General features: G+C 34.7%; 1 protein-coding gene across 1 annotated transcript in view; it reads right to left on the bottom strand.

The window, feature by feature from the left end:
• LOC111270743 (melatonin receptor type 1B-B) overlaps window positions 1-12151 on the bottom strand; it is a 52536-nt gene extending 40385 nt beyond the window's left edge. Inside the window, exons 1-2 of the mRNA XM_022851128.2 lie at window positions 12097-12151; window positions 11261-11743 (exon numbers count right to left, since the gene is read on the bottom strand). Of these exons, the coding sequence (XP_022706863.1) occupies window positions 11261-11655 (395 nt within the window). The 5' untranslated portion in view covers window positions 11656-11743; window positions 12097-12151. The remainder of the gene's footprint in view (window positions 1-11260; window positions 11744-12096) is intronic.
• Window positions 12152-12527: the final 376 nt, after the last annotated feature.

Here is a 12527-nt window from a genome sequence, read left to right as displayed (position 1 = left end):
TTTTTAAGTAAATAGGAAAAATATAAGACAATTATATAGCAATATCTAACTTGTTCATCTGGTTTAGTTAAAAGGAAAAACGAATACAACAGACACTACTGTAAGTGAAAGATGCACATACATATGTATTTATATGTATTTAGTAACAGCACAATGTACCAATTGTATTTTCTATATTGTATTGAAAATGGATATAAACACCGGCGTCTCTAACAGCTACACTTAGAGACCCCTCGTCATAACGATCAAACTGATGACAGTACTAGTCATAGCAGCGATTATACACTTGGTAACCAAACATTTATGTTAAATGTGAATGGTCTGAGGAATGGAATATAAGGAAAAAAGTTGAACCTTTGAGTTATGTTAGTGTATTTCATATATCTGCTTGAATGAACTATCGATTTCGAAAATGTAATATATGTACCCAATAAATAGTCACCGGTCGTATTATGCTGTCCAACAAAGATCAAAGTTGGTGGAACTTTATTGTATATAAAAAATAATATATATGCATGTAAAAAGGTTACGAAAAAGGAAACAAATGCGAACCGCTAAGAACACTAATCAACTTGAATGACAATAATTGATTTGAAATAAACTCTTTTCATAAATCTCACAAACCTGTTATTGTTTTGATTTTATCACGAAGGGTGTGATAGAGATCTATGACACTCAGGGTGGTAGCTTAAATAGGTTGATCATGGCAGATAATAACATAAATATGCTGGAAAACAATGATACCTACATACATGGCTCAAAGATTCCAAAAAATGCATTCAGAAATGACAAGATTTGACTATATTATCCTCAAGGTACACCCTATTGGGGATTCGAAATTACAGTGAAAGAAAGATCAGACCCTGCAGTAGACTTCCTGGTCAGAGAAACATGAAAATAAAAAAAACAGCAGCCAAATAAAAACTAACGGGATAATAGACCTAAAAAAGATATACAAAAAACAATGATTTTAATTGAGCTAAGTTCTATAAAAACAATAACGTAGAGAAGCCAGTGAATATTGGAATCCGGCTAAGTCCAAAGGATATTACGGAAATCCAAACGTGAAATACAAAAATCAAGCAAACTATTTAGAAAGTGCTGAATCTCTACTTTAAAGCATCACGGGAAAAAATAAAATCCTCAAGCATACACTTAACTTCAGTCATGAATACCCTAAATATAAAAAAGTACAATTAAAGGGTTGATAAGGTGTTCAGGAGAAAAATATTCGAAACGACGAGTCCTAATTTATTAAAACGATTAAAAAACGATTTAAGGTATGATGTATTGAGATGAAAAGAAGGTTAAAACAATTCAGAATAAATAATATCCAAGTAGGTAGTGGTGAGATATCAATCAAACAGAAAATAGACACAGTTGATAATAAGTTTGTCAATGATTTGTTATTGATGCTAGGTTCCCTATGGACTGTTAAACGCATGCTTAAAATTTTGGGTGCCTTCTTAAATTTTCTAGAAAAAGCTTGATTTAATTTATGCGCGAGCTTAAAAGCTCTTCAGCAACAGTCTACACTGAAATATTAAGCTGAATAATAATATTCGTATTAAACAAGGAACCTTCCTTGAATCATTTTAAAAAAGTCTAATTATTCCCGTCCACAAAATTAGAGATCTGACTTCACAACGTTCAAACAAATATTACTAATAGCAGGTCGTTAGCGCGATGGTAATGGTTAGAACTTTTTTGGGCAAGTAACGATAACGAAAAAAAAGTAGGTGAGATTAAACAGAGACCGACTAATGAACCAACTACCTTTTTTGACTTGGAGAATACAGCCATATAAATTATCGACTTATTTTAATTGATAGAGGACAATCGGTAAAAGACTCAAATGAGACCAGGTCTTGTCAAAAGGAATGCAATACCGCATATTTATAAGGCTCATTTTTTCTAACACGTAGATAATTGACCTCCATTATTTCTGTTCTGGCATTGAACTTACGCGATCCATTGGTGATATGTGTATTTTCAGCACTGGTAACACAAGAACTGAACTGAGAGATCTAACCTAACCTACTGGCTTGTATTTAGTTGATACAGAACCAACAAAAATACAGTACCTTGAAGGGTTAAAATGTAGATAATTGACATGTTCACAATTAACTGTTAACCGAGTGTTTCTATCTTAACATAAGCGAAAATATTTGAGGTTGGGCTTAAGCAAAACATTCAAATATTTCAGTATAAAATGCAAATGCAGTACAAATGCATGCCTTTAAACTCGCCATTTATCAGAAGCTTACTGGCTCATAGATTTGTAAACATCAAATAAGTATACCACTAACTCCTTATTCAACAATCTCATGCATGGAAAATGCCTGCTTATAATTATTCTAGATGACTCGTTCAATTGCCAACAAAACAAAGGAAATGTATTTCTTCAGCAACTCTATTTAATTGAATAGCTTTTTTAAGTTTATTCAGTAGTCTTAAATTCATGTAGGAAATAAAAAACGAATAGAGATGAATTAATGAAATTTAAATATATCCATTCCTACATACTCTTCTTCTATGATTATTGCTCAGGGTATTATGTGATGAGAGACTGCCACCAACATTTGCCTTCATAGCCTGTAACTGTGTATTTACTAGCATCAGGTTAGACTTCATCATTTAACAACTATCATTAATATGTTAAAAATATTTTTTAATAAGCAACATTTTTAGAGATTCACAGTGCTAGGTATATGTCTTTATAAACTAGGCTACTGGTCTGAGCAAATGGTAATTTCCATTAAAGAAAAGACCAACCGTTTAAAAGTCTTTAACTCCATAGATAATCTTGTGTAGGAAACGCCCCGAAATTAAAGATGTCATTTGTTTTTAAGAAACCACTAAGAAACTCAGTATTATCTGTGCGAGTACATAGAAAATCATTGGTTCAGGATTGACAAAATGATTGCTAATTTAATATTAGGTTGGCTGACAGATCGACGCTCTCAACTTGAATGTACTATTCCTGTTTATATATGTGTTCTTACTCTTAGCCCATTATGCAATGTCTTGAACAGCTCTTAAATCGTTACCATATGCAAGGGGTCGCCCATTAGGGTTTTATCTTGTGCATTTTTTTAACTGTTTATAAAACTTTTAAGGTCACATAATATTCAAGTGACTCAAATAACTGATTAATTCTGCAATAGCCTTTTCTCAATTCCCAGCGTTCATCATTCGATCGGTTCATCCCATGTGTCACCAAGTAATGTCAACCTCCCGTGTTCGCTTATAGCCTAAATAACTAAATTGAATAATTCCTTTTGAGTTTTACTATGTTTAATTTACACATGACTTTAGCAACCTGCAGATATGAGCGACGATGATTGCGTCAATGATGCAAAATTTAGCGATAACTTACATACGAAAAACATATCATAACTGAATTAAATAAGTGTGAGAATAGGAGATATATTCTTAATTGTGGCATAATTTTTTTTTAATTTCAGTCAATACAAGAGCAAGTATACCCAAGAAAAATCGGAAGTTATTATTGCAATTGCGGTCGGAGTCATGGATTCCTTCATTAAACATATCGAATAATAACATACATGCTAATGGCAATTTAGATTTTATGCATCACTGTAAAAGTGCTAATTACCAGATAGTTGCAGGAACGCTGACTATTGCGCTCGAATGAACCGCAAAAATAACAGGACAGAGGTAACAAATATATCGAAAGCAGTCGGGTGACAAATGGGATACGTAGAAGTAAGCTAAAGAGAACTTAGAGCCAGCCGCCTCTCTTTTCACTGGAACAGATGATGGTAAGTAAAACGACCGGCGAATATATATAATGTAGAAGCCTTCTACACTCTCCTGTATTTTCCCGTTAATTGTATACTTATCTTTCTTTCACCGTTTTTTATACCCTTGGATAGAAACTGATTACAGCTGCGTAGTCAAGGTAATCATTCGCAGCGATTCTTCAAACCAAATTGTACACAGATGTGAGACTGTTATCGCCACATTATGCATCAAGGCTCGACGTAATTATACACTCTACAATAAATATACTCGAGCCTTGAAAATGGCTGTCGCAGTATCAGGTTTAGCCCACCGGAGCGAGATTAGCAAAATGCATTTCTATTTGTACCCACTTTGCGATATATCAATCGGTTGTACGTGCAGTAGGATTTGGAAGGAAGCTATATGCCCTTAACACTAAACCTATTGACACTTATTGAATTATCCTTACCGTGCTGAAACCGATCAAATCGACCAGTAGTGGTAGGTTTAATGTTATTTGAATCAATATGTAAACAATTATTGATATCACATTTAACTATGACGCTATTTTATATTTTTTCAGAATTTTGGAGGGTTCCACAGAATGTTGTAGCCTCCACCAAAAGTCTTAATGGGGGCAATATTTCCATGTCTTAGTGACTATTATGATTCAGTAAGTAGCAGGCCACTGCTTAGCAGTCATAATATCTCAGAATAAAAGAAACCGCCGATTCTGTCTGTGGTCATTGATGACGTGGGTTAGCAACCATCAAATAGAAACATAGTTGAGCGCATTCGTCGAAAATGATTTCAAGCATATATACGTATATATATGTGAGCAAGAGTTCGTACTTTATCTATGATAAATTTAACCACGTCGCTTTAATTAAATGTACATAGAATACCGCAAATATCAACATATCGGAATCATGTCTTAGATACTACTAGCTTGCTAGTCAATTTTTTCAATAATTGACTACTCCTATGTTCTAAGTTCGTATCACGGGTCTAAATAGAGTAGTTGAAATTCGTATCGAGACCCCCGCGCACTTAGTAGTTATGACTGCACGACGGCTCACGTCTACTCGCAGGTTTTTTGCGCGACTAGTAAATGGCACTGTAAAATAAATAAATGTTTCGAATTTTCACGTCCGGTACTTGGGACTTTAATCATTAACGAACTTCAGCATACGTGCGTGGCTCGGCTTTTTTTTACTTTCTATGAGCCCAGCAGCACTTTTCTTAACAAGTTCTGCATTATACAGGCACACCTCTTAAATAGCTAGCATTAGTCTAAGCCAGATATTTACATTTCTTAAGCTGAACCACAATATTTACGCTAAGATCCTTTTTATGCTAGTATTTCCTCATCAAACATGGTTTAGTAACAAATGTAATAAGATCCTTACTTTCGCTTTAGGGATTGCAAGCGTGCGTGTGCATTGCGTGACAATACGCTGAGACATAACTTGCTTTAAATTAAGCATTAATAAACGTTTTAATTCAGGGTAATAACAAGAGGATATTATGTAAAGGACACCATGAAGTATCCTTTAGCTCCCCTTGGAGATCTACTAAATTACCCAAATTTGAGCACCCCAAAAAATTAATAATAATACGAAATAATATTATATAATAATGTAACAATATATAAGCGTAATATGAAAAATAAAACTATTTTTATGTTGCATGCGCAGTTCCAGAAAAAATTGGCAAAGAATTCGTTTTTCTCCTTGTTTTCTATAGTTCGGTTTAAAAGGTTTTAGTTTAAAAGACCCACTTTTCGTGCTGAAAAAATCTAAACCCAATACCACCTTTTGTAAAAAAAGAGACTTAAATGAATATTTCGTATGGACTCATAAAAGCCTTTGCCTATAAAAGGTTGCCTTTTTGACTAAGGTTTAATATCCTTTCCTTACGATTTTGACCGAAATAATCTGAAAAGCTTGAAAGAGTGCTAGACTGGATCTGAAAACACACAACTCAAAGCTTTTAGACTTTGCCTTGTTTGCATGAGGACATACCATATGATCACTGCCGTTATCTAAATGCAGCAAAGCTGAAGAGAACTCGTTTTCAAGCGTCAAGCAGATAAGACACCTAGCACTGACAGGTTTTCGATCAAAGAACCGAAAACGCACATTTCCCGTTCAAAATGACTTAATGCGTTTTAATATATGCTGCTGTCATAGAAACTCTAATGTTGAGTTCAGCTAAAACACAGTTGTAGTTCACTAGTAGTTCTAGCTTAAGTAAAGTTACGAATAATATCAATTTATTTTCAATATACAATGTCACTTCCTCAGGTTGCACTAAAGTACTTTCTCGCATTTGCATGCGAAAGCACTTCGAATATTGTGAGTTCTATTAATTTCGGCCTCATGTTTGCCGCCTTCAAGCGTAAGCACTTGACCAAATTCATAGATTCGCAGGAACTAGAACTTTTTCTACTTTTTAGGAAAAATTTAATTTCTTGATCTAATCTTCTTGATTGAAATTTCTTGATCTCTCAATTTATTAAACTTCCCTTGGTACCCCAAAAATTTTAGCTGACGGCGTAGTATGAAAAATAAAACTATTTTTATGTTGCATGCTCAGTTCTAGACAACTGAGTTAATTGTAGTGAGCTCAGCAGCGGCCAATGAATAGCCTTTTGTGTGCAAAATTTTTGATACCTATCTTCATTACAAAACATCTGTCTCTGTCTGTTTGTTGGTTTGATTGAAAATCAATCCGTAAAGAGGCCGGAAAGGCTGACTTTTGGGCTAAAAGGGTTTCATTTAGAGAAAACCTGCACCAAAGATGGAGCCAGTTGGGTGAGTATGCTTTCTTGGGGAGTTCTTTTCCCCATAGAGCGTAATGTTAAGTTTAGAAAGTTGATTCCTTTTTTACTATTTGTCTGACACCCGTTGAGTTTTTGAGAAGGTTTCAAAATGGGAAGTTGTTTGCTCTTTCAGGTACTGAACCATCTTGATTCATTTTTTTCAATTCAAACATCTTTCTTCCATAGGGCATGATATAAATTTGAGCTTATTGATATTTTTTGATGATTTACTCGAGCACTGTAAAGAACTGGCAGATAGTTTATATCGAAAATGTATATGTTCGTTTCATATTCTGCAAGATGGACGTTAGAGGATAATTTTTAATATTTCACCTTCTCCTAATACAACGGAAAAGTTGTGATTTTTACCTAAATGGTTCAGAGTTAACGGAACATAAGTCGTAGTTCATATTGTTTGGCTAGTACTTTTTCCATGGAGTAGTTTATTCCTTTAGATCATTCTTAATACCAATCGAAAATCCCTGACAGATCAAATCGGAATGTCATGTATGTACCCAAATGTTAGTTTTGGAGTAAATGCTGTTTGTAAACTGAAAACTTAACATTGTGTTCTACATAAGGTGAGATTTTTCTTTAGACAGATTCGATAATAAATTATAATTAGATAGATAATTTCGAATAATTCGATAAATAAATGTCCCTTTATTTAAAATAGATACTTTGGCTTTTTTAGGTAAAACATCAGCTTTGACATTTGTTTCACTTATGTAATAATAGTGTGAAAAACATGTTCTGAGAGAATTTTGAACAGTTTTTAAGGAACGAGTTCCTAATAACTGTCATTTGGAATGTGGTAGTAGCTGACATGGTGAACCTTTTAATAAAGCACATCTTTTTTTTATTATTTGAAAGATTTTATGAGAAAAATACACAAAGAACCGAATATATTTTTTCTATATGAGGTGCTACTTTTATGGTGCTTGCCAGTGAATAGGTTTCGAAGAGTTGAATGAAATTGCTACGCATCTCCCTATACCTAGAATTGATATTTCGGTAAAGGAAAAGCCAAAAACCAAATCTACTAGCTTCTTCCCTCGTATGACACTGGGTGAAACGTTTTTGCATAAAAATCTGCAGGGAGTATATGCGGTGTTTATCAAGAGTTCTCAGTGAGCTGAGTCGAAATGCAGTACAAGCCCATATAAGTAAATTTCAATGCCCGGATTAACAATGCCATTTGTACCGTAAAAATATAATATGGCGTTCTATATAATGGTTTTTTGACATCAAAAGATAAACCCCGATGAGCTGAAATGGGGGTGATTTTAAGTACAAATGGCAAAAGCTCTATTGGTCCTATCGATTTATATATGTAGCACTGAAGTGACAACGCGTTTTGAGCTGGTTTAGAGTGGTGTTATGAGCAACTCTCTAAACGTTGATTGCAATGTTGAAGCGGTAAACGGGGAGTCAATTTATGTGAAAAGAATCTTAGTTTATTTTCAAAGAAAAATACTTAGATGCCAAAACATCTATATAGTTCTTTTTTATGAAAAGGATGAAAGAATCTCTAGTATTTAATGACTTTTTTTTAAACTTTTTTTTCTTAAATTAATATACTGACTGAGACATATTAGTTATTTATGTTTCCATTTAACATAAAATAGGTTACTATGTATTAAAAAGAATTAACAAAAGGAAGAAAAATGTTTAACTCAACACTTTAACAGTAGCGCCGTAGGAAAAGAATCAGCACGTCAAAGCATGTAAAATCTTCATGAAGCACTTATTATAGCGTCAGTCAGCTTACTATTTACGACTACTTATTGTTAAAAACAGATGAAAAACCCTACGTTTTGGTGATATGTTGAGCATAGAGTAAATTTCTACTTGATATGCAGCGTTCACTCGAGGTCAGCCGAAGACGGACCCGATTTAGGATTGTCTGTCAGAAGTCGGCCGACCTAATTTCCGCGCATACCAAAAAAGTCAGTTGGCCAACACTAAAAAAGCCCTGTAATCACATTATAGATACGTGTGAAAAGCCAGCATATCATGAGCTAAATAAATTTAAAGTTGGCTGAGCATTTTGGTGATTATTTTACAGCAGGCTAATAAAGTAATTACAGAAAGGTAACGATAAGAAGCTAACGGGTAAAGTAATAACAAGATAATAAGATTATTACAACAATATATTTTTTCCTGTAATGTCAACCTATAGCGTTCGTTAACCGAAGTGAATGAATCAGATTAGGTAGATTAATTAATGACAAGACAGGCGCGGGGTAAACCTTGTAGGTCCGTCCAGTGAAAACATTTTGGTGGAAGAAGTCACACCTCATCTATGGGACGAAAAATCACAAACGTTTATTTTTGAACAAAGAGCCGTCCCTTGTATAATTATAATGCTATGTAGGTTCTTATAGTATGGTCCTATGTAAGGTAGTTGACACAAAATATTTGTTTAATTATAGCAATTCTAAGAACCTCTGGTCTAGTAGCTTACAAATCGTATACTTACTTTAAAAGTACTAACACGATCTAAGGACGCACATTATGAAGCTGATACTAGCGTCATTTTTGAGAAGTTCGAGGTTTGAAACGAGCGCTTATTGTTAATACGCTCTTTTCTAGTTACCTTAGGTAATGAGACTCTTTGTTGAATATAATGAAACAAATTATTTTATCGTAACATAAAATTATTTTTGAGAACTTCGATTAGATGTATTTTCAAATGATATACAATTAGTTGTTTCAAAGTTATTAGACTTTATATAGTATCAATGGACATTCACTTTTAGTACTAACTTTATTGGCAAGACTTTTTATCGGTATGCCGTCCAAACCCCAGAACTCGCTCGATTTGGCCTTCGTGACATATATTAAAAGCGAAGAACCTCAAACAGAGAAAGCCTACTAGGTAAGAAGTAACAAGAGATGAATGTTGATATAGCTCGATTTAATAAAGAAATCCCAATTTAAATAAATACTTCAAAAGTCATAAGACAGTACGCCAGTATTGTATTTGAAGAGGGTTACCTTGAGAAGCGTAAAAATAAATCATCAGACTCAGATCATTAGTTACCAGTTCTATTTTTTTCTAATAAGATCATTTTAAGAACATTTTCTAAAAAAAAAACAGGCACTCTGTCAAGGATTAAAGTAAATACAATCTAATTTTTGTTAGTTATTTATACACATCACTCAGTCTGCAACTGTTACACTTCGCAAGCACATAATAATACTGTAACTGTGATATACATAAGATATTAGGTAGGTAAATTAAGTATATATATATATATATATATATATATATATAAGGACTCACCAATGATTACAGCTTAGTACTTAGAGCCCAAATAAGGTATTTCATGAAATTAACAGGGATGTTTCGTTCTATTAACTATTGATACTAGAAGAAATCAAGTTGACAGACATCTATACTAAGGCTGCGGGAGCAAGGCGTCTTGTTGGTATCAATTAATAGTCGAGAAAAACCGTTTAATAGCACCAGGCCAAGGACAGGTACCGGTACGCCGACTCAAGCCGACGGTAACCCTAATTCTATGAATACCGTACAGGCATATTACACAAGCAAGCAAAAAAATCTTTCTTTTGAATGGTATTTGTATGGTAATTCAATTTCTAAATGTTTTTGGGAGACGTCATATTGCAAACAAATCGCTTTCTCGTTTTATTTGGACTATTACCAGTCCTCAAAGTGCCACAGTGCTTCAAGGATGATTACGGGATAAGTTGAAAAAGTTTTAATGATAACGTTATAGGCGTCCGAAGACTAGCTCTACCATATAACTCAATGTCTGATATTTCAGTTTGTCATATTGAAATATTGTTTCTGTGACACCTGCCTATAAATCTATGTTGTGTAATATCCAATGCCTCCTATATTTTGGAAGCATGGTCACCTTAAAAATTAGTAGTACGTAGGTTATTATGAGACTTTTGTTCGAAGATTTGGCTTTTTCATAATAAAGTATCTGAAGATTGCGTTAACAGCAGTTTACTTCACATGATCGGCGATTTTTTGCTTAGTATAACCCAGTTCTACTGTAATTACAACTCTCAGGTCTCTAATAGCGTTTACAACTGGTAGTAACTTTCTAGTGCATTACCGAGTCTGAGGTGGGTACGTTTTGGTATAGGAATTATCATCACTGTTCGGATGCTTCATTTCGAGTGAACTGCAGTATTTAGTACTAGGTATAGTTATCATTTTATCTTCACACCGGAAATCAGCCGTCTGATGCTATCAAACGCAGTCCTAGACATGAACTCAAAATACAAATTTCCCGGCCGCTGAATATTTTGCATCCACATAAAAACACAGGTTGTATTTAACGTCTATATTTCCAGGATTCACTACTATACAATGCTAACTTTAAATTGTTCGCCATCCCTCCGCCAAGCAAAACGAAGCTCTCCTAATATGTGCAAGCAATAGGTACGGGCTTCGTTGATTAATAGGACAATTCGCGCTATATTTTGGTTAAATTATTTTTTGTCTAGCATTAATGATAATACTAAACGAGAAATTTTATCTGCATATAAATAGAGGTTAGATTGCATAGCTATTAAATTTACTGAGATTACAGGCCCTGTTCCAGTATAAGGAAGTCGTCATGAGATGACCTTGAATTATCTTTTTTTTTCGGTTTGCCGTGTCACTATGATATTTTTAATTCCATTATTTGATGCTAAATCACGTACCTCTCTGTTGTTATCAGAAGGGAAGTTATCACGCTGTTGAACAGAAGCAAAGATGTAAAGAATCCTAACACTTTGCAGTATGAACCAATCACATTTGAGTGTCCATAGATGTTTGCGAGGGAGGGCGCCATTACAAACAAAGAAGCCAGTACACCGTTAAGAGATAAATTGATAATAGCCAAATGGTCGACTCCCCGCCGCTTCCGTTGGCTTAGTAGAGTTACAAGAAGCAATAAAGAGTTGCTGAGTAAAGTTGACAACGTGAGTAGCGTGAGTAGAAGTAATACAACCGAGTAGCACGGTTGTGTTGAGAAAGTAGAGTAAGGCGTTTCAATGGATTGGCCAGGGTGGCCCAGCTGGTCTTCGACGCCCATCCAAGATGCCAAGGCGGGCATTTGTAGGCCCTTAGCACGCTCCGAGGCGTAGAAAGGCCGTTTCGCCACCGGCGTGTGACTCGTTTACTCCGCATGCGCTATTTGAAAACTTAATTTAATCACAAAATCAACAGCAGGGACAATCTCAGAAACCAACAACAAACTGTAACCTTATAAATAACATTACTTTAACACAAGCGCCCGTCATTATTTTCGGATCCGTTCTGCTGAATTATCCACAGATCACCGGAAATTTATTTAATTAACGTTATGGTAGTAATAAGCCATGGTTCTCTCTTTGTACCCGTAACGTTCGATGTAGTTTCAACATTAGCCTTAGCTGCTATAACACCTAGATGCAACACTAATTAGAGTTTGAAGACCTTACATGATTTCAGATCTAACCTAGCAACTTGACGGTCATGCACGTGTGGATTTTGCATATACCGAACAGCATATTACTTTATTGCGTTGACTCCAGCTTTGACTGTCCTTGCTGATGTTACTTCTTCCGGAACTATTATCAAACTGCTAATAATACATATGTTGTACTACTGGGTTTAGAAATGCAAGCAGCAAGAGAGGAGCGTTTTGTGGAAAGGGATTATGCATCGTATTAGTAACGCTGTTGATCACGTTAGGCTAAGCAGAGCTTGTTCACTACTGTTTTAAAACAGTAAAGAGCATTTTTGGATGGTATTTCTAAAATTAGATGCATAGTTGCACTCACAAGAGGTCTCGAGAAATACGGTAAGGTTTGAGTTTCATGAGCATTTAGCATGTGCACACTGCCAATCAATCTCGCTCACATTAATGGCGCTTTTCAGCTTTGGTAGCTAATACTGTTATATTCACATATCATAATAATTTGGATTAGTACTAAAAAAGTACGT

The sequence above is a fragment of the Varroa jacobsoni genome, unplaced genomic scaffold, assembly GCF_002532875.2.
Source record: "Varroa jacobsoni isolate VJ856 unplaced genomic scaffold, vjacob_1.0 contig00072, whole genome shotgun sequence".
Taxonomy (NCBI): Eukaryota; Metazoa; Arthropoda; class Arachnida; order Mesostigmata; family Varroidae; genus Varroa; species Varroa jacobsoni.
Note: the sequence above shows the minus strand (reverse complement) of the source record. Positions and strands in the feature narration are given on the sequence as shown.